Source organism: Thalassophryne amazonica, chromosome 18 (assembly GCF_902500255.1).
Source record: "Thalassophryne amazonica chromosome 18, fThaAma1.1, whole genome shotgun sequence".
Classification (NCBI taxonomy): Eukaryota; Metazoa; Chordata; class Actinopteri; order Batrachoidiformes; family Batrachoididae; genus Thalassophryne; species Thalassophryne amazonica.
This window is the reverse complement of record NC_047120.1, coordinates 71,932,400-71,958,210: the sequence shown is the minus strand read 5'-3', so window position 1 is coordinate 71,958,210 and position 25,811 is coordinate 71,932,400. Positions and strand designations below refer to the sequence as shown.

At 40.2% G+C, this 25,811-nt stretch overlaps 2 protein-coding genes across 4 annotated transcripts in view; one reads left to right on the top strand and one right to left on the bottom strand.

Moving 5' to 3' along the window:
• Positions 1-4,689: 4,689 nt before the first annotated feature.
• On the bottom strand, positions 4,690-6,160 carry LOC117530928 (somatostatin receptor type 2). Its single transcript, XM_034193889.1, has one exon. It carries the CDS (start codon positions 6,005-6,007, stop codon positions 5,003-5,005), a length of 1,005 nt encoding a protein of 334 aa, XP_034049780.1. The 5' UTR covers positions 6,008-6,160; the 3' UTR covers positions 4,690-5,002.
• A 9,592-nt stretch (positions 6,161-15,752) lies between these two features.
• The window catches only part of LOC117530729 (zinc transporter ZIP11-like), a 184,936-nt gene continuing 174,877 nt past the window's right edge, over positions 15,753-25,811 (top strand). For 2 of the 3 annotated variants that reach the window (XM_034193629.1, XM_034193627.1), the window contains exon 1: positions 21,426-21,561. The gene's annotated coding sequence lies outside the window, so the exon portion shown is untranslated. Of the gene's footprint in view, positions 15,758-21,425; positions 21,562-25,811 lie in introns of those variants that run through there. The other variant, XM_034193628.1, reaches the window with a different exon arrangement.

The following is a 25,811-nucleotide window of genomic DNA, read 5'->3' as shown; positions in this document are numbered from 1 at the left end:
TTCTACGATTTGAAGCGAAACGTCCTCGCGTCAAGCAACCCAGTCCAGTTGAAGATTCAAGCTTCTCTACTAAACCCTTTAGTTCATGAACTCACCAACCTCATTGAACCCCAGTTTCAGTATCTACTGACAGATAAAACAACCAGTGAGTCAATGACCGCCTCCAGATAAACCTGAAAAACATTTTTCTCAGCCTGCTATTTTAGAGATAACAAATTCACAAAAAAAATCCACTATATATATATATATATATATATATATATATATATATATATATATATATATATATATATATATATATATATATATATATATATATATATATATATATATATATATATATATATATATATATATATATATATATACAACCCCTGGCAAAAATGATGGAATCACCGGCCTCGGAGGATGTTCATTCTGTTGTTTAATTTTGTAGAAAAAAAGCAGATCACAGACATGACACAAAACTAAAGTCATTTCAAATGGCAACTTTCTGGCTTTAAGAAACACTATAAGAAATCAAGAAAAAAAGACTGTGACAGTCAGTAACGGTTACTTTTTTAGACCAAGCAGAGGAAAAAAATATGGACTCACTCAATTCTGAGGAAAAAATTATGGAATCATTCTGTAAATTTTCATCCCCAAAACTAACACCTGCATCAAATCAGATCTGCTCGTTGACATTGACCCTATGTCATGAAATTGATCCTATGTGTCTTTTTGCAAGGAATGTTTTCACAGTTTTTGCTCTATGGCAAGATGCATTATCTTCTTGAAAAATGATTTCATCATCCTTAAACATCAGAAAAGTGTCCAAAATATCAACGTAAACTTGTGCATTTATTGATGATGTAATGACAGCCATCTCCCCAGTGCCTTTACCTGACATGCAGCCCCATATCATCAATGACTGTGGAAATTTACATGTTCTCTTCAAGCAGTCATCTTTATAAATCTCATTGGAACGGCACCAAACAAAAGTTCCAGCATCATCACCTTGCCCAATGCAGATTCGAGATTCATCACTGAATATGACTTTCATCCAGTCATCCACAGTCCACAATTGCTTTTCTTTAGCCCATTGTAACCTTGTTTTTTCTGTTTCGGTGTTAATGATGGCTTTCATTTAGCTTTTCTGTATGTAAATCCCATTTCCTTTAGGCGGTTTCTTACAGTTCGGTCACAGACGTTGACTTCAGTTTCCTCCCATTCGTTCCTCATTTGTTTTGTTGTGCATTTTCGATTTTTGATACATATTGCTTTAAGTTTTCTGTCTTGACGCTTTGATGTCTTCCTTGGTCTACCAGTATGTTTGCCTTTAACAACCTTCCCATGTTGTTTGTATTTGGTCCAGAGTTTAGACACAGCTGAATGTGAACAACCAACATCTTTTGCAACATTGCGTGATGATTTACCCTCTTTTAAGAGTTTGATAATCCTCTCCTTTGTTTCAATTGACATCTCTCGTGTTGGAGCCATGATTCATGTCAGTCCACTTGGTGCAACAGCTCTCCAAGGTGTGATCACTCCTTTTTAGATGCAGACTAACAAACAGATGTGATTTGATGCAGGTGTTAGTTTTGGGGATGAAAATTTACAGGGTGATTCCATAATTTATTCCTCAGAATTGAGTGAGTCCATATTTTTTTCCCTCTGCTTGGTCTAAAAAAGTAACCGTTACTGACTGCCACAATCTTTTTTCTTGATTTCTTATAGTGTTTCTTAAAGCCAGAAAGTTGCCATTTGAAATGACTTTAGTTTTGTGTCATGTCTGAGATCTGCTTTTTTCTACAAAATTAAACAACTGAATGAACATCCTCTGAGGCCGGTGATTCCATAATTGTTGCCAGGGGTTGTATATATATACGTATAGTGTCTCAAAAAATGTACCCAAAAGTATGTTGACAGCACAGAAAAACCAATCAATATTATCAGACATTTCTGTACAACCATGTGGATGAAGCATGTACGTTTTCTCCCCAATGCACAGTTTATAGTTCAGTCTTTCCTTTTTGATGTTTTAATCCTTTATCTTTTACACCACATGATCAATGTAACCTCCTTGTCAGAAGTTACCGAAGAAACAAATCATTCGTCTCCAGTCTTTTCCTTAAATCCACTTCACATATTCAAGTCTTCTCGCCATTTGCTGGGGAGTTTGTTCTCTCTGAGACTGAATTTTTTATGGAAAGAGAAGTAAGTCAGCCCTTAGGATGTGCTGCACAGAACTCCATGATTTTTGTTCTCTGAAGTAGGGTCAACAGTGCCATTTTTCCTGGACTTTATTTAATTAGCTGTCTCTGAGAAAAATCATGCGGGGGTGTCCTAATGGCCCGACTCGGATTTTGATGAAATTTTCACCAATTACCCTTCAAATAGATTTGGTAAAGTTTGTTTTTTCATCAGACTTTTTTCATTGGTCAGTAGTCTGTCATTCAGTCAGAACTTCACCTATCACCACAGTTTTGGTGTCAAATAAAAGCTAATGATTTCTAGTTGTAATATTGGTGTTTATTCTCGGTTATGAGGCTTCAGTTTTTCTGACAAAAATGTTTTATAAATTTTTTTGAAATTGTTTGGTCTGGGTTAGGGTTGTATACATGGTTGTACTGTAAGTCATACTGAGAAGTGTCATTTTACATTATAGAAATGAGATGGGTGAAAATGTGCTTTTCAGAAATACATAGATTGATATGGTTGATGTTATATGTGTAGGTATTTAGAGAAAGTCAAAAAGTGCAAAAATTCAGCCTGTGAGTGGAACTCGCAAGTTGTTTTCAACCTTGGCGCCTTGGGGCAACTGTTTGTTGTGATTTGGCGCTATATAAATAAAATTGATTTGATTTGAACCTTCAGGTGAATATTGCACCAAAAGGTTCACTGGGAATTATTTTTCTGTTCCCACTCAAAGTTCCATTCAGGACATTATAGCTGTTGAAATCAGGTGACAGTTTGTTTGTTCGGGGGGGTGCATGTGGGCTATCTCAGGTCCCGGTCTAAAACACGTAAGTGGGTCTTGAATCTCGGGTCTGACACTTGGAGCATCCTTCCACTTCACAGAACTCCTCGTGGGAAAATGTCACATGATGAAGTCACTCAGTTCACATCTTCATCTGAGGGCATGAAGAAAAGAGTGCTTTGTAAATACTAAATTTCAACCAATTTTTACTCTGTCTTTTTCTCATTTCTTTCTGCAATACATTCTCCATTTTGGGGGAAAATAAGTGACCAAATAAACACGTGATCATTTCAGTAAAAAAGTCAGTATACTTTTATTGTAAAGTGTAAAACAGCTTGTATAACAGACATATGACAGAGAGCTTGAGATACTATATGTACTCAGAAATACACACACACACACACACACACACACACACACACACACACACACACACACACACACACACACACACACACACACACACACACACACACATTAAGGCCGTCAGGATGTGATCCAGCTGTGGGAGTTAACAAGCCGTCAATCGGCTGATCGATGCGTCTGTGTGCCGTTTGGACCACAGACATTATTTTGGCAACACGGCGCCCGTGCGCGTGACTCGTTCCTGTGTTCTGGTGAAACACTCAGAGGAGATGCTAAAGGGCAAACTGGCACCGAGTTCTGACTTAATACACGACAAATAAAACAACACAAACTCAACAGAGACAAACAGCAAATTCTCAAAAGCGAAAAAAAATAAATAAATAGAATTACAGCATTTGAAATGCACTCATTTTTTACCCATTCTTGTTTTCTTCTTGAATGCACACTTTCAGTTCCACCAGGAGAAAACTCTAATGTTGTTTCCATGGCAGCGGCCTTTCAGGGCCTCAGATTTCAAATATCTTCAGTATAATCTGCTGTGATCATTAGATGTAACATTTTCTCTGGTCATATTCAACTCTGGAGAACTTGTGTCAATGCTAAATTGACTTTTAGAAGAGTGAAAGTGTTCAAAATGGAGCCAGCTACTCTGGCTAGCTCGCTGTGTAAAGGGTTCGCTGATAGTTTGGACTCAGACACAACTGGATAGTACAAATGTATTCTCACTGTTGGCTTGTTATCTGGGCAGCAAACCAGGCTAGCTAACACATTAGCAATCAGAGCTAAGTTGTAACAATGGCTGACTGCTAGTATGGCTAGGTAGCATATAGCTAACATTAACTCAACCTCCGTCAGTTTATTTGCAAGCATGTAATCTGTAATCCACAAAGGAGGCAATGCTACGCATAGAGTTCCCTTATTTGCCCACATTTTTGCATCACAGAACATTTATACCCACGCTGCATGTCTCTTATGTGTCACAAGAACCTCAGTGACTTTGTAACATCAAGCAAACACCAACACAAACATCTGTTAATGTAAGAAATGACATTGTCCAAGTCCCCATAACCATACAAATTCAATAACTACTGTAGCATTATTATTAAAAATGATAAGAAAACTGACAAAATACATGGATTTAGCTGTTTTTCCCCACAAGTGCTAAGATACACAGATTTAAACACATTATTTTGTTGATGTCTCCAAGCATTTCTTTATGAGTACAATATGCACCAGTGCTAACTGATTTAGCGCTCAGATTTAGTCCGTATTTCATAGTTTGGTAAGGATATGCGTGTCATCTTACGGTTTTATACTTGGACACTGTCGACAAAGTTGCAGCTGCAGAATCCAAGAGATGTTACTATTCTGGAGGAACGAAATTAATTTTGCAAATTCTGAACATGACAGAAATTCTCAACAGTTAATCAAACACAAAATTCAGTCTTTGCAAACAACCTCACAGCTCAACATGCAGGGAGAAAAAACTGTTTCATTCACATCGATGATTTACTATGTATACAAAAGAGAAGAAAAAGACGTGATAAATGCAAATTTTCTCTCACAAAAGAAGCAAAATCATCTTAATTTGGGTAGCAAGGTGTCATTTAAAGGTATCATGCAGTGCACCATGAACGAAAACAGTCTTTAGAAATGATTTGGCTCTGCTTCAGTTTTCTATGCCAGATTGTTGTCAGTTTGCACTCCGGTGTCATTTGGATCATATTGTTCGGTGACAGGTGTCTTGGAGGCGGGACAGAGGAGAGTGCGGAAATGCCTCCTGAAGGTGTCAGAGAGGCAGGTATAAAGTATGGGATTAGCACAGCTCCACGAGTACGACAGAAGCACCACAAACTCAAAAGCTCGGGTGAAGTTTTGGACCAGTCCAGTTTGACACAAAGAGAAAAAGTTGAATGTGTAAAATGGTAGCCAGCACATTGCGAACACAACCACCAATGCAACGACCATCTTGGTCACCTGTTGCTCCAACCGTTGGCTCTCACAGTTTGGTGTCATGCCTTCGAGACGCCGGGTCTTGAGAGTGAGAAGCAACGCCGTGTAGGAGGCCGTCATGACTGTGAATGGCAACACAAAGCCCAACACAAACGTGTAAGAGAGGATGCCAAGCCACCAGGCGTCCGAGACCAGGTCTATGGTACACAGACCTTGATTAGTTGAAAAGTAAAGTGCCATGGGCAGGATTGTAATGAATGAGAACAGCCAGAGAAAGGCAGAGACTACCTTGGCGCAGCGTGGAGTTCTCCATTGAGCACACTGAAAGGGTTCAGCCAGCGCCATGTAGCGGTCGATGCTCATCACTGTCAAACAGAACACACTGGTGAACTGGTTGATGCCGTCTAGGACCATGACGACTTTGCACGCCATGTCCCCAAACATCCAGTGGTTCAGTATGTTTTGGCTAGCTATGAAAGGAAGACCAACCATGAAGAGACCATCGGCCAGAGCCAGATTGAAAATGTACACTGTGGCCGCAGACGACATTTTGTCCAACATCAAAATGGACGCGATGACCAGGGAGTTTCCAGTCAGACCCATAAGGCAAACCGCCAGGTAGAGAATAGCCATGGTGATGCCAAATCCATCAGTTCTGTGCTCAAAGTAGGCCTGCTCATCCACATACGTCCGGTTGAAATCCAAATTGGAGTGAAGTAGAACATCCATCCTGCCTCAGTGCATGAGAATAAATGATAGAATGGTGTCAAAATACAAACTTGCCCTCAGAACAGTTCAAGTTTGGGGGAAATTTGCTTCTATTTAAAATCCTCAGCAAGCAATCCTGGAATCCTTGCCCTGGAAGTGAAGCTCTCAGCTATGTTCAGGTTCAGGATCAGCCTTGCTTCCCAGGTTCCCCCTAAACGATATTCCTGTGTCGTGGAGACTGAAGGCTGCTCAGGTGCTCGTGTGCACTCATGAGAACAGACGGCCAGTCTAACGCCTGTCTAAGGTCTGTCTGACCGCCCGTTCTCTCCTGGAGCCCCCTTTATATCTCTTATTGCAGTATGTGTGGGGAAACCACTGCCTCCCCCCACCGTACATTGGTCTCCTGAGATTGTGATGAACACCAGCCTAGTCCCCCCCCCCCCACCCCCGAGTGCTGCCCATAGTTTCACCACTATAATGCGGTTTCCAAGGTCCTTTTGTTTTCATAACTCCACAAGTCTTTCTCCTACTCGCTCAGTCTGTCTTCTCTCCCTCTGCTTCCATGTGATTGATTCCCTCCTTCCATACTCCCCTCTTTTTCTGATGTCTGTGCTCCTGCACAGTTCAGAGGGGGGTCACATGAGACAAACTCGACTTAAACACACGGGGAAAATTACATGAACTTGTCACTCAGACTGCCTAGCGAAAAACCCAAACTAAACACCACAATAAATACCACGCTGAATTGCCCAAAGGAAAGAGAACGCTATGTGATTTTTCCTTTTTTGTTTTTTTTATGATATACTGATGCTACTTTGGCTTCTTCTCATTACTTTCCACCTGTTTCTCCACATCGATGGACAGATGGGAGGTAGAAGAGATAGTCGCTGAGAACAGAAGAAGGGAGAAGGTTTCGGTGGTGGTGGGAGCACTCGAGAAGATTGAAGAGTGTGGATGACCTCGATCTTTTTCTGCTCTGACATGCACAGCTGGAATGTCTCAGGAATGTCTCACAGAAAGCCTTCAGCACCTTCCACCACCCACCTTTGGCACTGCAAACAAACACAACAGAAACCTTGAAACTCTGCCCATCACCATTCCCTGACCGACCATCAACCTCGCCCAAACAAAAACGTTAATGTGTTGGCCTCCAGGTGCTTTGTTCTGGCACCAAAGAAGGAAGCAAACAAGCAAGAAAGAATTGGCCTTGACCTGGACAAATGTTTTGTTTTGTTGGCTTTTGGGGGTGTGCCACCATTTGGCCATGCCACACTGACTAATTTCAATAAATTACACTCAACCAACTGACAAAATGTTTAAGAAACACATTCATCTGTTTGCATTATGTTGTAAGACAGTAATAGATCAAACAAATACATTCCCTCCACATATTTCTGCTATCTAGTTTTCTCACATGCTGGTTCCAACTCTGTTCTTCACTTGCATGAGTTGGGTGTTGGGTAGCATTGTGGAAATCAGCAGCTTACCTGCTTTTGTTGTCGAGGAAACGTTTATTAATTATGAACTCTTAGAGCCGTAATGACGCTCTCCTGCATGCTTGTTCAGCTTTCATCATATTTCTATGAAAAGATTATATCTTTACATGGTATTATAGATAACTATATGTCTCACAGCCTGAAAGCAGAGATTGTTCTGAACGTTTTGATATGCAACACAAAGGCATTGGAGTGAAAGAAAGTAGCTTAATAAATTTCACAAAGGTATGGTAAAACCAAGAAAATTCCCTGGAGGCTCCAAAACTTAATATATTGTTCATTATGACATAGAGTCCCATTTAAGAGATCACATTTCCATCATCTGCCTTGCATCAGCACAAATGCAGCCACAAGAACCTGGCATCAAAACCGTGGCCGAACAAAATGGAGGGACAGTAATCGAGGTGCCCCCTGCTGGCAGTGGTCCTAATTTTGGAAATAATCTAAATCAGTTATGAAAATTGCTCTCCATGCTAGTTAACATGATTGCTTTAATAAATACATCAACATTTTGCAAACACTTTGAGTTTCATGACTTGTTAAAGGTATATTGCCACTGTTTTTTTTTTTTTCGTTTTTTTTAAGATTTAAGTCAAAAAAGATTTTCTTTGGCACCATGATAATTTTATTACCTAGCATTTAGATAAGGGATTCATAATATGATATTTAGGAGTGGGTGTCAAGTGGTTAGTGCGCTTGGTTTCAGAGTGGAAGGTTCCCGGTTCAAGGGGAAGAAATTCAAGGGGTCAGATACTCTGACCAGCATTTGGTAGATTTGGAAGTGATTTACAAGAAATGTTAATGGTAAATGTTAAAAGAAAATAAACATTCATCAACAGAACTGATTGTTTTACACAAAATGAGTGTAACACGATGTTCAATGACATCATGTTCAACAATGTCATGATAATAAGAATAAATTTCATTTATAATGCACCTTTCATTAATAAAAATCTCAAAGTGCTACAGGAAAAAATAAAACCAAGTATAAATAAGAGAATAAAAACAGAAAGTCTTAATATTGAAACAGTCAGCAGAATACGATAAAACCAAAATTGTCAGGATTCGTGGCCGCGTGACACAGGTGTTTGGACACAAATGCAAACTCTCAGACGATGCGGTGTAATAATAATCTTTATCTTACAGACAGTCCAGGGTCCGGTACACAGAAAGGCAGGCCGCGTAGCAAAGGTACAGATGAGGGCAAGGCAAAATACGTAGTCAGGAACAGGATGAGGTCGAAGGCACAGTGAGACACAATATCAGAGTCAGAGGCAGAGAGCAAAATCCGGAAAAGCAGAACGAGGTCAAAAAACACTGAGATATAGGAGACGAGAACAGGGCTGGAATGAAGATACGACGATCAACGAGCTGGCACCGCGGTGAGGGAAGTAAGCGCTAAATAACAGGTGATCAAACAAGGTGCACGTGTGATCGAGGGTTCTGGAAGGTGTGGCTTGATGCAACAAAGATGAGGGAAGCAGGTGCAAGATAGTGCAGTGGAGACAACACAAAGTGAAGTGATGTAAGATGCAAAGACACGTGAACCAGAGTAAGGAGCGTGAGTGGATAAATACACTAAACAGACAGAATGAGTGAGGGACGATGAGATGAGACAGGTCCAGTGGCATGGAGTGAAAACGAAGCAGATCAAAAGCAAAAGGAGTCAGTGAATGAAAACCAATGGTGAAAGTATAACATGCCCACAGACCAACAAAAGGAAATGTGAATCGAATAAAGGGCAAACTAGGAAACAGAGTGACAGACCTAAAAATAGCACAAGAATAATAAGACTAAAAACACCACTTGAACTGAATCTCAATCTGACATCACAAACAGAGGAAATAAGACAGAACCGATAAGAAGAAGAACAGAAACAAAACCAGAACCTACAGTAAAACAATGGAAAAACTAGAACCAATGATCGCAGAAAACAAAAAGAATACAACAAGATAATAAAACACCAAAGATACATAATAAATGCAACCAGAGAAAACATAATACAAAATGATCAAAAGGGTAACCAAAAGGATCAAATCCGGGGAGGCAGATGACAACAGGGTACAAACCCATAACCTCGCCCTGAGCCCGGACCCACCCTGACAAAAATAAAATAATAAAATAGAATAAAAAGACCTAAGATGCAACAGACTCAAATTATTGAGTCTGTTGCAGACAGAGTGGGGAGTGAGGAGGTCTTTGAGGTATGTGGGGGCATTGCCATGGATGCATTGGTGGGTGATGAGAGCAATCATAAATGGATTCTGTAGGTGATGGGGAGCCAGTGAAGGTTATGGAGTATAGACGTGATGTGTTTCTGTTTTTTCCAGAGATCCCAAAGAGCAGGGAGTTACAGTAGTCAAGAATAGAGACAAAGGCATGGACGAGTTTTTCAGCAGCAGTGATGACGTCGTACTGCAGTGAGTGTAGTTTCAAGTTGCTGAAATGGTTCAGTTTTTGCTGCCCAAATATCCATGAGTGGAACTGGAAAGAAGTGAAGTCTGTGTGGCCTAAAGAACCACCTGAGGAACAGTAGAAGGCACAGACAAACCAGTGACTCCTGGAAATTACCACTCAGAGAACACGGCCTCTGGACAGCGAACAAATCATTGATGCTTTTGCTCTTAACCACAACAACAGGCACATTGTGCTGTTATGAAGACATCAACGGGAGGTGAAAGATTTTCTCTCTGCCTGCTGTTGGCATTTTTTCCCTGAGGCTGTAGGCTACACGTGTAGGTTTGTGGATATTTGTATTGAACAGTAGCCTAGCTTTGTGTGTCATTCTGTATGTCATTAGTAACTATCGCAGATCAGAATGTGGCAGAGGTGTATTAGAGAGCCGTCGCGACACACGAGCCCATAGCACCCTCATAAAAATGCCAAGCTCCCCCACAGCACCTGCAGAAAAAAATCTCTGGAGCCGCCACTGGGAGCTGCACCTCAAACAGAGAGAAAAAAGCAGAATCAGGCGGCAGAAAGACAGCAAATACAGTATAATTTGTCAGCATTAAGCAACAAGAAAAACAGAAGAAATACTAAGATGATTCAACTGCACCACAGACTAAAACAGTTAAATGTGGTCTATTAAACATTAGGTCTCTCTCTTCTAAGTCCCTGTTGGTAAATGATATAATAATTGATCAACATATTGATTTATTCTGCCTAACAGAAACCTGGTTACAGCAGGATGAATATGTTAGTTTAAATGAGTCAACACCCCCGAGTCACACTAACTGTCAGAATGCTCGTAGCACGGGCCGGGGCGGAGGATTAGCAGCAATCTTCCATTCCAGCTTATTAATTAATCAAAAACCCAGACAGAGCTTTAATTCATTTGAAAGCTTGTCTCTTAGTCTTGTCCATCCAAATTGGAAGTCCCAAAAACCAGTTTTATTTGTTATTATCTATCGTCCACCTGGTCGTTACTGTGAGTTTCTCTGTGAATTTTCAGACCTTTTGTCTGACTTAGTGCTTAGCTCAGATAAGATAATTATAGTGGGCGATTTAAACATCCACACAGATGCTGAGAATGACAGCCTCAACACTGCATTTAATCTATTATTAGACTCTATTGGCTTTGCTCAAAATGTAAATGAGTCCACCCACCACTTTAATCATATCTTAGATCTTGTTCTGACTTATGGTATGGAAATAGAAGACTTAACAGTATTCCCTGAAAACTCCCTTCTGTCTGATCATTTCTTAATAACATTTACATTTACTCTGATGGACTACCCTGCAGTAGGGAATAGTTTCATTACACTAGAAGTCTTTCAGAAAGCGCTGTACTAGGTTTAAGGATATGATTCCTTCTTTATGTTCTCTAATGCCATATACCAACACAGTGCAGAGTAGCTACCTAAACTCTGTAAGGGAGATAGAGTATCTCGTCAATAGTTTTACATCCTCATTGAAGACAACTTTGGATGCTGTAGCTCCTCTGAAAAGAGAGCTTTAAATCAGAAGTGTCTGACTCCGTGGTATAACTCACAAACTCGTAGCTTAAAGCAGATAACCCGTAAGTTGGAGAGGAAATGGCGTCTCACTAATTTAGAAGATCTTCACTTAGCCTGGAAAAAGAGTCTGTTGCTCTATAAAAAAGCCCTCCGTAAAGCTAGGACATCTTTCTACTCATCACTAATTGAAGAAAATAAGAACAACCCCAGGTTTCTTTTCAGCACTGTAGCCAGGCTGACAAAGAGTCAGAGCTCTATTGAGCTGAGTATTCCATTAACTTTAACTAGTAATGACTTCATGACTTTCTTTGCTAACAAAATTTTAACTATTAGAGAAAAAATTACTCATAACCATCCCAAAGACGTATCGTTATCTTGGCTGCTTTCAGTGATGCCGGTATTTGGTTAGACTCTTTCTCTCCGATTGTTCTGTCTGAGTTATTTTCATTAGTTACTTCATCCAAACCATCAACATGTTTATTAGACCCCATTCCTACCAGGCTGCTCAAGGAAGCCCTACCATTATTTAATGCTTCGATCTTAAATATGATCAATCTATCTATGTTAGTTGGCTATGTACCACAGGCTTTTAAGGTGGCAGTAATTAAACCATTACTTAAAAAGCCATCACTTGACCCAGCTATCTTAGCTAATTATAGGCCAATCTCCAACCTTCCTTTTCTCCTCAAAAATTCTTGAAAGGGTAGTTGTAAAACAGCTAACTGATCATCTGCAGAGGAATGGTCTATTTGAAGAGTTTCAGTCAGGTTTTAGAATTCATCATAGTACAGAAACAGCATTAGTGAAGGTTACAAATGATCTTCTTATGGCCTCGGACAGTGGACTCATCTCTGTGCTTGTTCTGTTAGACCTCAGTGCTGCTTTTGATACTGCTGACCATAAAATTTTATTACAGAGATTAGAGCATGCCATAGGTATTAAAGGCACTGCGCTGCGGTGGTTTGAATCATATTTGTCTAATAGATTACAATTTGTTCATGTAAATGGGGAATCTTCTTCACAGACTAAAGTTAATTATGGAGTTCCACAAGGTTCTGTGCTAGGACCAATTTTATTCACTTTATATATGCTTCCCTTAGGCAGTATTATTAGACGGTATTGCTTAAATTTTCATTGTTACGCAGATGATACCCAGCTTTATCTATCCATGAAGCCAGAGGACACACACCAATTAGCTAAACTGCAGGATTGTCTTACAGACATAAAGACATGGATGACCTCTAATTTCCTGCTTTTAAACTCAGATAAAACTGAAGTTATTGTACTTGGCCCCACAAATCTTAGAAACATGGTGTCTAACCAGCTCCTTACTCTGGATGGCATTACCCTGACCTCTAGTAATACTGTGAGAAATCTTGGAGTCATTTTTGATCAGGATATGTCATTCAAAGCGCATATTAAACAAATATGTAGGACTGCTTTTTTGCATTTACGCAATATCTCTAAATCAGAAAGGTCTTGTCTCAGAGTGATGCTGAAAACTAATTCATGCATTTATTTCCTCTAGGCTGGACTATTGTAATTCATTATTATCAGGTTGTCCTAAAAGTTCCCTAAAAAGCCTTCAGTTAATTCAAAATGCTGCAGCTAGAGTACTGACGGGGACTAGAAGGAGAGAGCATATCTCACCCATATTGGCCTCTCTTCATTGGCTTCCTGTTAATTCTAGAATAGAATTTAAAATTCTTCTTCTTACTTATAAGGTTTTGAATAATCAGGTCCCATCTTATCTTAGGGACCTCGTAGTACCATATCACCCCAATAGAGCGCTTCGCTCTCAGACTACAGGCTTACTTGTAGTTCCTAGGGTTTGTAAGAGTAGAATGGGAGGCAGAGCCTTCAGCTTTCAGGCTCCTCTCCTGTGGAACCAGCTCCCAATTCAGATCAGGGAGACAGACACCCTCTCTACTTTTAAGATTAGGCTTAAAACTTTCCTTTTTGCTAAAGCTTATAGTTAGGGCTGGATCAGGTGACCCTGAACCATCCCTTAGTTATGCTGCTATAGACGTAGACTGCTGGGGGGTTCCCATGATGCACTGTTTCTTTCTCTTTTTGCTCTGTATGCACCACTCTGCATTTAATCATTAGTGATCGATCTCTGCTCCCCTCCACAGCATGTCTTTTTCCTGGTTCTCTCCCTCAGCCCCAACCAGTCCCAGCAGAAGACTGCCCCTCCCTGAGCCTGGTTCTGCTGGAGGTTTCTTCCTGTTAAAAGGGAGTTTTTCCTTCCCACTGTAGCCAAGTGCTTGCTCACAGGGGGTCGTTTTGACCGTTGGGGTTTTACATAATTATTGTATGGCCTTGCCTTACAATATAAAGCGCCTTGGGGCAACTGTTTGTTGTGATTTGGCGCTATATAAAAAAATTGATTGATTGATTGATTGCCACAGCTTTCTCATTAAGACCAGAGAAAGCTCTGTGACCCACAGACTTCTTATTCACCTTAGGAACACAAAGTAGTCCTGCACCCTGAGAACGCAGAGCCCGGGCCGGTACGTAAGGTTTAATTAGGTCAGCTAGGTAGGGAGGTGCCAGTCTGTGAACAATTTTATAGACTAGTAGCAGAACCTTAAAATCTGATCTCACTGGGACAGGAAGCCAGTGAAGAGACGCCAAAATGGGTGTAATGTGATCAAACATTCTGCTTCATGTCAAAAGTCTGGCTGCAGCATTTTGAACCAATTGGAGAGCCCTAATGCTGGACTGCAGTAAACTAGAAAATAGAACATTGCAGTAGTCCAATCTAGAAAAGACAAACACATGAATCAGGGTCTCAGCATCAGCCATAGACAGGATCGGACGAATCTTCGCTATATTTCGCAGGTGGAAGAAATAATTGACAACTGGGATATTTTTTGGCATTTTGCCCTGAAGCTAAATTAATGTTCCTGTGATTAATGTAAAAAGTTTCTGCATTCCCTCAAGATTTTCCATCAGTCTGTGATCTTCAAGGTCTTAATGAGCCTTCATATCATCAGTCATGTAGTGAGTGTTGAATGAAATCACTTCTGGAGCTCAAGTAGGGTTCCAAACCACTGATATAAGCTTCATTTTACTTGCTTTCTTTTCACGTTTCTTTGCTTTGCTCATAACACTTGGTCATATTTGTATTGCGCAACGACCACCATTTATTCACTTATGTTAAAACAGGGAGCCAATCTGCACATTATACTTTTGTTTCTAAATGACTTTCTGTGCTCCTCATCATTCTGATGTCACTTTCTTTAGCACACAAGAGTGATCTTAACCTCTGCACGCTGTTCCATTGGTGTTAGAAGCTTTTTTCTTCATGAGACAGCGATGACCAAAGGCTTTTGAAACTCACAATGTAAAACTATAAATTCCTCAGAGACACGGTGGGACCATCTACAGTTTTGGCAATAACAGAACAAATCCAGATCACAATAATGTTATTGCAGCAAAGAAAAATTCCTTTTAAAGTCCATTTTCGGGAAAAGAGATTGCATATGAAGAGGCATTCTGTACCAAATGCTTTCCTAAATCTTGGAAAGGGAAAGAAGCCACAAAAGAAAATTTGGAATTTCCACATGTCCTGTTATCTTGTTTGTTATTTCTGGGTACATAGTATAAAATCCGCAGCCACTTGTGCAACTAAATTCTGGTTTTCTGCAGTTGTAACAATGGAATGTTAAATATTTAAAAGGAATGGTTGTAGAACAACACTTTAATGTTAGTACTTGAAGAATCGGATGGACAAAGCATCTGTGACATTGTTTTCATACAACGGCTGGATGGATGGAGTTATGGTTTGTACAGTATTCTACATATTAATGAGCTATGGAAGTTATTAATAAAGGCACATTGGATATATGGTACAGTGTAGTTTTTCATTTTTACAGCAAGATTTGAGGCATCAAACTCCAGCATAGGGGGCAGAGAGCCCCCCCCCCCCACACACACACACACACAAACAGGGGACCCCAGGTTAGAAAGAATCATTTGAATACACAACCTCAACTGATCAAATCATGTAAATCAATCATACAGATCCCTACCTCTCAGGTGAGGCATATCAGGATGCTGATTAGACAGCATGATTATAGGCATATAGTCTAAGGTATATATATATATATATATATATATATATATATATATATATATATATATATATATATATATATATATCACACACAAGGTCTGTTAGAAAAGTATCCGACCTTTTATTTTTTTCAAAAACCTGATGGATTTGAATCGCACATTCATGTTGAAGTCTCACAGGACATGCTGTGACATGCCCAGCTCTTCCACCATTCGGAGGATTCAGGCGGCTTTCGGTGGCTTTTCAGTCATGTGACTATCCAAGAAATTGTAGACGAGGTGGGCATGTCACAACATGTCCTGTGACTTCAACACGGTGGCGCTTTTGCTGCGCCATCAGCTTCGTGGCGATGAATTTCACTGCAACTCTTTTCATGGCAAAATCTTCTGTCACAGTGGAATGCGCCAAAAAAGTGCTGATGTCCACCTCTTCCGCAATTTCTCGGATAATCACACGACGGTCCCACATCACCACAGCGTTCACTTTGGAAATGATCTGGTCATTTCAGCATGTTGATGGCCGACCGGAGCGTGGCTCGCTCTCCACCGTTGTGCGGCCGTCTTTAAACCGGTTGTACCGCTCCTTAATCTGTGTGATGACCAGAGGATCGTCACCGAAAGCCGTCTGAATAATCCGAATGGTTTCCACCTGGCTGTCGCCCAGTTTCTGGCAAAATGTGATGCAGTCACGCTGCTCCAGTTGTTCCGCCATTTCCTTGCAAAGAAAAAAAACGACGAGAGACTCCACCCATCCTCACACAAAGGCTGCTTACAAACAAATGACGCAACCGACAGGCATGAAAAAAATCACGCATGCGCACGAAGGTTCAAGGTTTGCTCATGCTCATGGATTCAAATCCATCAGGTTTTTGAAAAAGATAAAAAGGTCGGATACTTTTCTAACAGACCTCGTATATATATATATATATATATATATATATATATATATATATATATATATATATATATATATATATATATATATATACGAGAAAAATAGGGCTGCTAAATCATACACTTTTCCTATAAATTTTAATGTCCTGGAAACTGTGGCAATAAAATCAGGGCAATACAAAATAAGACACTGAAAATACCAGGCTTTGTATAGTCCCGCTCTTCATCCAATCAGGAACCCCTATTTCTTAGCCCCCACCAATGACACACCCCCATTTTGTGTTACCGTGGTGACAAGTGCAGGATCCTGATACAGGATCCAGATCATTTCATTCAACCAAGATGTTTGATCAAGGTGCAAGAGTTTTTGCCTCCCCAGCAGGGAGAATTCTACAACGTGAGTGTCAAATTGAAGTTGTGAGACAGCAAGAAGTTACTCAAGAGGACACTCATGACTTTATAGAGAGACATAAGAACATTCCATAATTTTACATATCTACATGATTTACCTGCGTTATTTGTTTGACACGATTCATGTGTATGATTATTGATTGATGATTATATAGATCAGACCTACTGTGTTATGCAGTTTATTATTAGCACGAGTGTTGAATGAGCGTTGTTGGTGTTTTAGTTAGTAAATGAGCTGTTATTAAATGGAGCTGATGAGAATTATACGATTCTTGTTCTTTATTTTTGTTGTCATATGTGATAAATATCTTATTACATGTCTGTTTATATCATGCCCCTCATATCTGTATCAGCCCGAGTCCAAGGTATCTATCTATCTATCTATATATATATATATATATATATATATATATATATATAAAAGGTAATCTATGTATGTGGCACAGTTTGTGTTCTCTATGCACAGCCACGGTAATTAAGCAATCGACACCAAACTTGGTATGGTGACTGGGGGCACCAAGGGGGAGGCCACTGGGGCCCTTAGACTGAAAGCGCACATGCGCGAACACACACACACACGGACAGCCTTATATATTAGATCATGACCCGCTCACTGGAGCCCTTATTTTCACAGTTCACATGGTACTCAGGTCAGGTAGCAGCATCACACTTTACTTACTATGTAGTAATGGCTGGTGAGGGTGGACTTTAGTTAGAATCCGAATGGGCCAGTGCGCACTGCATGCAGGTTAAAGTGTGCATTTACTTAAAGTGTACCTGCTGTGTACAGCATGCCGACTGTCGATATGCCTCCCAAGCAGCAGGGGGTGGCAGGTCGTAAAACCCCAAGTGCTAAATGGATGAAATGTAATAGAGCTGGGAAACATCTGCAGAGACGCTAAGAACATTAGGGGAAACCGGGGCATGATGAATCAATGGGCAAAGTGAATCAGAAGCTATATCTGCAAAACTACATATATATTTGCTGCAGTTATGCCACATTTTTATGCATGAAGACATCTCCCTTATAAATTACTGTTTTGTTTTGTTTTTGGATACATTAAGAGTAAAACTAAGTGTCAAGTGAAGTCAGGTTCTTCTTATCAAAAGTAAATTTTGTGGATGTCAGTGTCTTTGTATTTATTTGTCACAACAGAGGAAAGGTGGCCCAAAAACTTGTTCTTAGTTCGAAAACTACCCCGTCCAACTGATGAGTATGTGTTATGTCTTCTCCAGACTATCAGCTATTTGATCACATGACTCAAGTGTGTCACATGTTCCCAGGCCACAGTGAATCGGGCCACAGTGTATCAGTCTAGAAAGTGATTTACTGAGCCCCAGTATCAAGTGGCTGACAAATATTACTTGTTGAAGTTTTTACATTTATTATTCCATGAATTATTTCTATAATTTGTGTATATAGACAACTGTTTTCATGTTTGAACAGAAATTATGTATTTCTAATCGTTTCTAAAGGACTTATATCTCTATATAAGACTCTCACACATTACATACGTAGCTGGTTTGTTGAATTATAGTTTGATTATGCATCAGCATATATTTAATAATTTTGAAGAAATCTTTATAATCATGTGTTTTTTCATTATATTCTAAGTTGATTCACTGTGCCCTGTGAATTAGAGTCCGGGATACAGTGAATCAAAACTTTAAAATCGATAAAATCGAGTCTTATAAACAATAAGTTTTTGTATTAAATCCACAATAGAATGACCTAAACCTATGCATAATGTGTTTATGCTGCCACAAAACAACATTTCTAATCCACTGTGCCTCAGCTTCCCCTATATATCCCACAGCATTGCACTGACATGACCTGCTGTCACCTTTTTATCATCATTCATCATCATCTGTGATCTCCCAACACTGCTGTCCCTCTCTGGAATATCTCCTCATAAACTGCAGACCGTTCTACTCTCCACGTGAGTTTAACTCTTTCATACTTTGCTCTGTATATATTCCACCGAGCGCGGACGTGCACGAGGCCGAGCGCGCACTCGCGGATCCGATTATGAGCGTGGAGAGAGACTTTCCGGACTCTCTTGTTATAATTCTCTGTGATTTTAACAAAGGGAATCTCAGTCAGGAATTACCAAAATACAAACAGTTTGTTAAATGCCCGACCAGAGAAGGGAGCATGTTAGATCATTGTTACACGACAGTGAGCGGTGCGTACCGCACGGTGGCCCGTGCAGCTTTGGGACTCTCAGATCACGTGATGGTCCACTTGATCCCCACGTACAGACAGAGACTTAAACTCTCTAAACCTGTTGTGAGGATGTCTAAAGTGTGGAGCAATGAAGCTGTAGAGGAGCTACGCGCGTGCTTGGGCACTACGGATTGGGATATGTTTGATGCTTCAACAGACAGTCTAGATGACTACACGGACACTGTGACGTCATATATTCATTTCTGTGAAGACAGCATCATCCCACAGCGTACCAGGGTGAGATATAACAATGACAAGCCCTGGTTCACACCTAAACTCCAGCAGCTCCGTCAGCAGAAAGAGGTGGCTTTCAGAGGAGACAGAGACAGCTACAGAGGTGCAAAGTACAGATTTAGCAAGGAGGTGGCAAAGGCTAAATCCATGTACAGTTCACGTCTGCAGCAAAGGTTCTCTGCCAACGACTCGGCCTCTGTGTGGAGGGGGTTGAAAGAGATCACCAACTACAAGCCCAAAGCACCTCGTTCTGTTGACGACCTGAAGCTGGCCAACGACCTGAACGTCTTCTATTCACGCTTTGAAGACAAGGACTCACACCTCCCCACCCCCCACACAACTGGATATTCAAACACTCTGGACCTCCCACCTCTCACTGCTGCCCTCCCCACTCCCCCTGTTGCCCTCTCGGTCCAAGAGGAGGACGTGAGGAGACATTTCAAAAGGCTGAATCCACGTAAGGCCCTGGGCCCAGACTGTGTCTCTCCTGCCACCCTGAGACACTGTGCTGATGAGTTGGCCCCAGTCTTCACTGGGATCTTCAACACCTCCCTGGAGTCATGCCATGTTCCAGTCTGTTTCAAGTCCTCAATCATAGTTCCAGTCCCCAAGAAACCACGTGTCACTGGACTTAATGACTACAGGCCTGTGGCTGTCACGTCTGTAGTCATGAAGACCTTTGAACGCCTGGTTTTATCCCACCTGAAGTCCATCACCGACCCCCTCCTGGACCCCCTGCAGTTTGCCTACAGAGCCAACAGGTCTGTAGATGACGCCATAAACCTGGTCCTGCACTCCATCCTGCAGCACCTGGACTCCCCAGGAACCTACACTAGGATCCTGTTTGTGGACTTCAGCTCTGCATTCAACACCATCCTTCCAGCTTTGCTCCAGGACAAGCTTTCTCTGCTCCACGTGCCCGACTCCACCTGCAGGTGGATCACAGACTTCCTGACGGACCGGAGTCAGCATGTGAGGCTGGGAAAAAATGTCTCGAACACTCGGGCTCTCAGCACAGGATCTCCACAGGGCTGTGTCCTTTCCCCTCTGCTCTTCTCTCTCTACACTAACTGCTGCACTTCCAGCCACGACTCTGTAAAGCTCATCAAGTTTCCGGACGACACCACCCTCGTCGGACTCATTTCAGATGGGGATGAGGATGTACTTCCTGCGGCAGCTGAAGAAGGCCAAGCTGCCTGTCCAGCTGATGGTGCAGTTCTGCTCCTCCATCACGGTGTGGTACGCCGGGGCCACAGCCAGGGACAGACACAGACTGCAGCGCATTGTGGCCTCTGCTGAGAAGGTGATCGGCTGTAGCCTTCCATCTCTCCACGACCTGCACGTCTCCAGGACTCTGGGCCGAGCAGGTCGGATCACAGCTGACCCTTCTCACCCTGCACACGGTCTATTCAAACCACTCCCCTCGGGCAGGAGGCTACGGTCCATCCGGACCAGAACCGCCCGCCATAAGAACAGTTTCTTCCCCTCTGCCGTTAGACTCATGAACTCCTCATAACTCAGTCACCTTAAGCTTAACTCTGTCACTTTATCATTTTATCACGGGTCACTTTAGACAAATGTACTTTGGTTTTTAATTGCACTCCTCCCACTGCACTGTTTTTTCTGTTTTTCTGTTGCACACAGCCTTTCATATTTCATATGTCATTTTTTTATCTTATATTTTGTCTTATTTTGGCACATATTTTGTATTTTATCTTAGCATTTTATATTCCTCTCTGTTTAATGTTGCTCCATTATATTGAAGCAAATTCCTAGTCTGTGAATCCTGTTCAATGGCAATAAACTTCTTCTGATTCTGATCATTCACTTGAGTCTCATGAATGTTACAAATTGCTCTCTGAAAATTAATGATGACTCCATACACACAATGCAACGCAACTTACTCCACCTTAACTAAAGTGACATGAAATATACAGTGACATGGATAAAATTCTTCTCTATTACCTGTGTGGGGAACTCAGTTAGTACACATATAAAACTGAGATGTAGACTTATTCTTATCTCCGTTGTAATAGTGACATTTTGTTAAATATTGCTCCTGAAATAAAAAAAAAGTGTAATTGTTTGAGTTTGTCAATGAGGGAATCAATCTTTCTTTCTTTCTTTCTTTTTCTTTCTTTTTCGTGACAGAATACCGCCCACTGCAGCTGACCAATAGGCTGCCTAGAGGGGCGGGGCTTCAGCTGTCATAGACGCGTTTCTGCGGAAGTAGGAAGTAAACAGAGCAGAGCGCGGAGGCTCCAGCGGTTGTTGGTAAGTTTAACTGAAAATAAAAATAAAATAAAATAAAATGCAACTTTAACCAGGACTTTTACAGAACGGGTGTCTGAATTAAAGCCGCGTTTGAGTGAAATGCAGCAGTGTTGTTTGTCAGGAAGCGGTGTGTTAGTTTCTTTTAATTCAAGTGTTTTAAGTTTGTTCCAGTGTTCAAATTTTAAGATTTTAGTTGTTTTCTCTGAATGTGACAGTTTTTATATTGAAGCAGTGCTGCTTCAACGGGAGGGGGGAAAAAAAAAGCATTTTTCTGCGTGGAAATAAATTTAGCACTGTAGAGTGTCAAAGGTTCATTGCAAATTTACAGTTATTTAACGTGAAGTGTACAAATTATTACAAGTGCCTTATTATAATTTGGTAACCGCTGTCACTTTTTAAGCAAAAATTGAAACATTTATTGTTTTTCATCTTAAATTTAACTTTGGTGTTTTGTGTATTTTGAGTTGTTTGCATGTAAAAAGACCATGCTTTCTGGAAAGATGTGTAAGTTTGTAATTATTTATTCACTTTGTTGACATTTGGTGTATATTGTATAAAGTATATTTGACAGACTATATAAAGAACAAAATGCTTGTTTATTCAGTACAACATCCAATAAGAAACTATCTCAATTACTGACGTAAAGACTGATATCATCGAATTGACAAATTTCAAGGTCAAAACGTTGAGTTTACCAATCAGGTTGTGCACAAACTGACATTGGGGTGTTTAAATAACAGGCGCCATGTACAGCAATTTGTATTTCATACAGTATTAATAGGAATGACCTATAAAAAATTGTGAGTTGCAGCCTTAATTTAAATTTAGGGAATAACCCCTTTTGTCTGATGATTTGCTGACATTAATGCTGGATGTTACGGTCGCAAATTGAGTTTTACCGGTGAGGCGTTATTGGTAAAATGGATATTTGTGACTATAACATCCATCATTAACGTTAGCAAATCATCAGGGGCTATTCCCATTGTTTTGCATGGTTTATTTTTCTGTAGGTAATTCGACCTGGATCCATGTTTTCAGCGAAAGACAGCTTCACCACTGAAGGCTACATCTAAACCCACATAATAATATAGTTCTATAAAACTGTTATGTAGACCGTAGTTTTAGGGAAATGTTGCTCGATTCCTGCTCCAGAGTCATCAGATAATCACTGTTAGTATTGTATTTGTCGGTTATCACAGCAGTAATTGTAATATTTACTTAATCTTAACTTAATTGTAATATTTGCTTCGATCTTATATATGATCAATCTATCTTTATTAGTTGGTTATGTACCACAGGCTTTTAAGGTGGCAGTAATTAAACCATTACTTAAAAAGCCATCACTTGACCCAGCTATCTTAGCTAATTATAGGCCAATCTCCAACCTTCCTTTTCTCTCAAAAATTCTTGAAAGGGTAGTTGTAAAACAGCTAACTGATCATCTGCAGAGGAATGGTCTATTTGAAGAGTTTCAGTCAGGTTTTAGAATTCATCATAGTACAGAAACAGCATTAGTGAAGGTTACAAATGATCTTCTTATGGCCTCGGACAGTGGACTCATCTCTGTGCTTGTTCTGTTAGATCTCAGTGCTGCTTTTGATACTGTTGACCATAAAATTTTATTACAGAGATTAGAGCATGCCATAGGTATTAAAGGCACTGCGCTGCGGTGGTTTGAATCATATTTGTCTAATAGATTACAATTTGTTCATGTAAATGGGGAATCTTCTTCACAGACTAAAGTTAATTATGGAGTTCCACAAGGTTCTGTGCTAGGACCAATTTTATTCACTTTATACATGCTTCCCTTAGGCAGTATTATTAGACGGTATTGCTTAAATTTTCATTGTTACGCAGATGATACCCAGCTTTATCTATCCATGAAGCCAGAGGACACACACCAATTAGCTAAACTGCAGGATTGTCTTACAGACATAAAGACATGGATGACCTCTAATTTCCTGCTTTTAAACTCAGATAAAACTGAAGTTATTGTACTTGGCCCCACAAATCTTAGAAACATGGTGTCTAACCAGATCCTTACTCTGGATGGCATTACCCTGACCTCTAGTAATACTGTGAGAAATCTTGGAGTCATTTTTGATCAGGATATGTCATTCAAAGTGCATATTAAACAAATATGTAGGACTGCTTTTTTGCATTTACGCAATATCTCTAAAATCAGAAAGGTCTTGTCTCAGAGTGATGCTGAAAAACTAATTCATGCATTTATTTCCTCTAGGCTGGACTATTGTAATTCATTATTATCAGGTTGTCCTAAAAGTTCCCTAAAAAGCCTTCAGTTAATTCAAAATGCTGCAGCTAGAGTACTGACGGGGACTAGAAGGAGAGAGCATATCTCACCCATATTGGCCTCTCTTCATTGGCTTCCTGTTAATTCTAGAATAGAATTTAAAATTCTTCTTCTTACTTATAAGGTTTTGAATAATCAGGTCCCATCTTATCTTAGGGACCTCGTAGTACCATATTACCCCAATAGAGCGCTTCGCTCTCAGACTGCAGGCTTACTTGTAGTTCCTAGGGTTTGTAAGAGTAGAATGGGAGGCAGAGCCTTCAGCTTTCAGGCTCCTCTCCTGTGGAACCAGCTCCCAATTCAGATCAGGGAGACAGACACCCTCTCTACTTTTAAGATTAGGCTTAAAACTTTCCTTTTTGCTAAAGCTTATAGTTAGGGCTGGATCAGGTGACCCTGAACCATCCCTTAGTTATGCTGCTATAGACGTAGACTGCTGGGGGGTTCCCATGATGCACTGTTTCTTTTTCTTTTTGCTCTGTATGCACCACTCTGCATTTAATCATTAGTGATCGATCTCTGCTCCCCTCCACAGCATGTCTTTTTCCTGGTTCTCTCCCTCAGCCCCAACCAGTCCCAGCAGAAGACTGCCCCTCCCTGAGCCTGGTTCTGCTGGAGGTTTCTTCCTGTTAAAAGGGAGTTTTTCCTTCCCACTGTAGCCAAGTGCTTGCTCACAGGGGGTCGTTTTGACCGTTGGGGTTTTACATAATTATTGTATGGCCTTGCCTTGCAATATGGGGCGCCTTGGGGCAACTGTTTGTTGTGATTTGGCGCTATATAGAAAAAATTGATTGAAAATTGATTGATTGAGTAATTTTTTGGCAGTTTTTTGTTATGCATTGTTTTGTCAAATTGTTATTGGTAGTATAGTCAGAGCAGATGGTCGTCCCTCTGAGCCTGGTCTGCTTGAGCTGTCTTCCTAAAATAACAAAACACCAGAAGGACTTTTTCCTTCCCAGTGCTGCTGATGTGCTTTCTCATGGGGGGGCATATGTCACACCACAGTATACTGTAATTTGAGCTGAATTGAAAAGTCCAGTTTGGTGAAAATTTGATAAATTTTGTTGTTATTTTGGTGACCCACGGACAGAACGTGTGTCCCCTCTGACCTTGCAGCTGGTGGGGATAACATAAAACTCTGCTGCCAGCACCAACAGGTTTGGCTACATGGAGGCAAATAAACTATCCAGGATGGCAAATTCCTGAGCAAACAGGATTTGTTGCTGGATTTTGTTTGTTTAAAAAAAAAAGGGTGTGCCAGACGAGTAGGATTTAAAGGTGTGCATGTTGATTGTACAGCGTCTCAACTATTTAAATGTCAGATAACCTTCAAGATGCAAGCTTCTGTCATTGTGACATATATAGTTTCAGAATTTCAAACAAAATAAGTACTTTTAAGACACCTTGGAATTTGGGAAATTACTATTTGTGTACTATTTATTGACATCTTACATTATAATTAATAAATAATATAATAATTGAGGCAAATCATCACTTGTAGCTACTATGAAAAATGTATATTTCAACAAATATTTTAATGTTTATCTCACTAAGAAGTATTATTAATATTTTTTTTCTAATGAATTGAAAATTTGCTGAAAATGTTGATTGTTGTTAGAAATAAAATTTAGTTTCAACAGATTTTCTTTTTCCAACTTAAAAAAAAAATCATAATACATTTATTTAAATAGCACTTTAAGGAGAAAAATTTACAAAGTGCTTAACATCATAAATGAATAAAAACTGTTCATATAAAATGTTGAGTAGAAATAAAAATTAAAACAATTCAGACCAGTGACAACAAAAAAACCTAATGATGAACAAAAGAAAAGTTTTTTTCAGATTTGCCTTAAAATCATTGCAGTATGTACTGTATAGTAATTTGGGGGTTCTACTTTATTTACCTTCTAGTGTGTTGTCCTTTTCATGTTTTTAA

Excerpts from the sequence above, each read along its gene's own strand:
- LOC117530928 (XM_034193889.1), bottom strand. The coding sequence starts at position 6,007 with ATGGATGTTCTACTTCACTCCAATTTGGATTTCAACCGGACGTATGTG.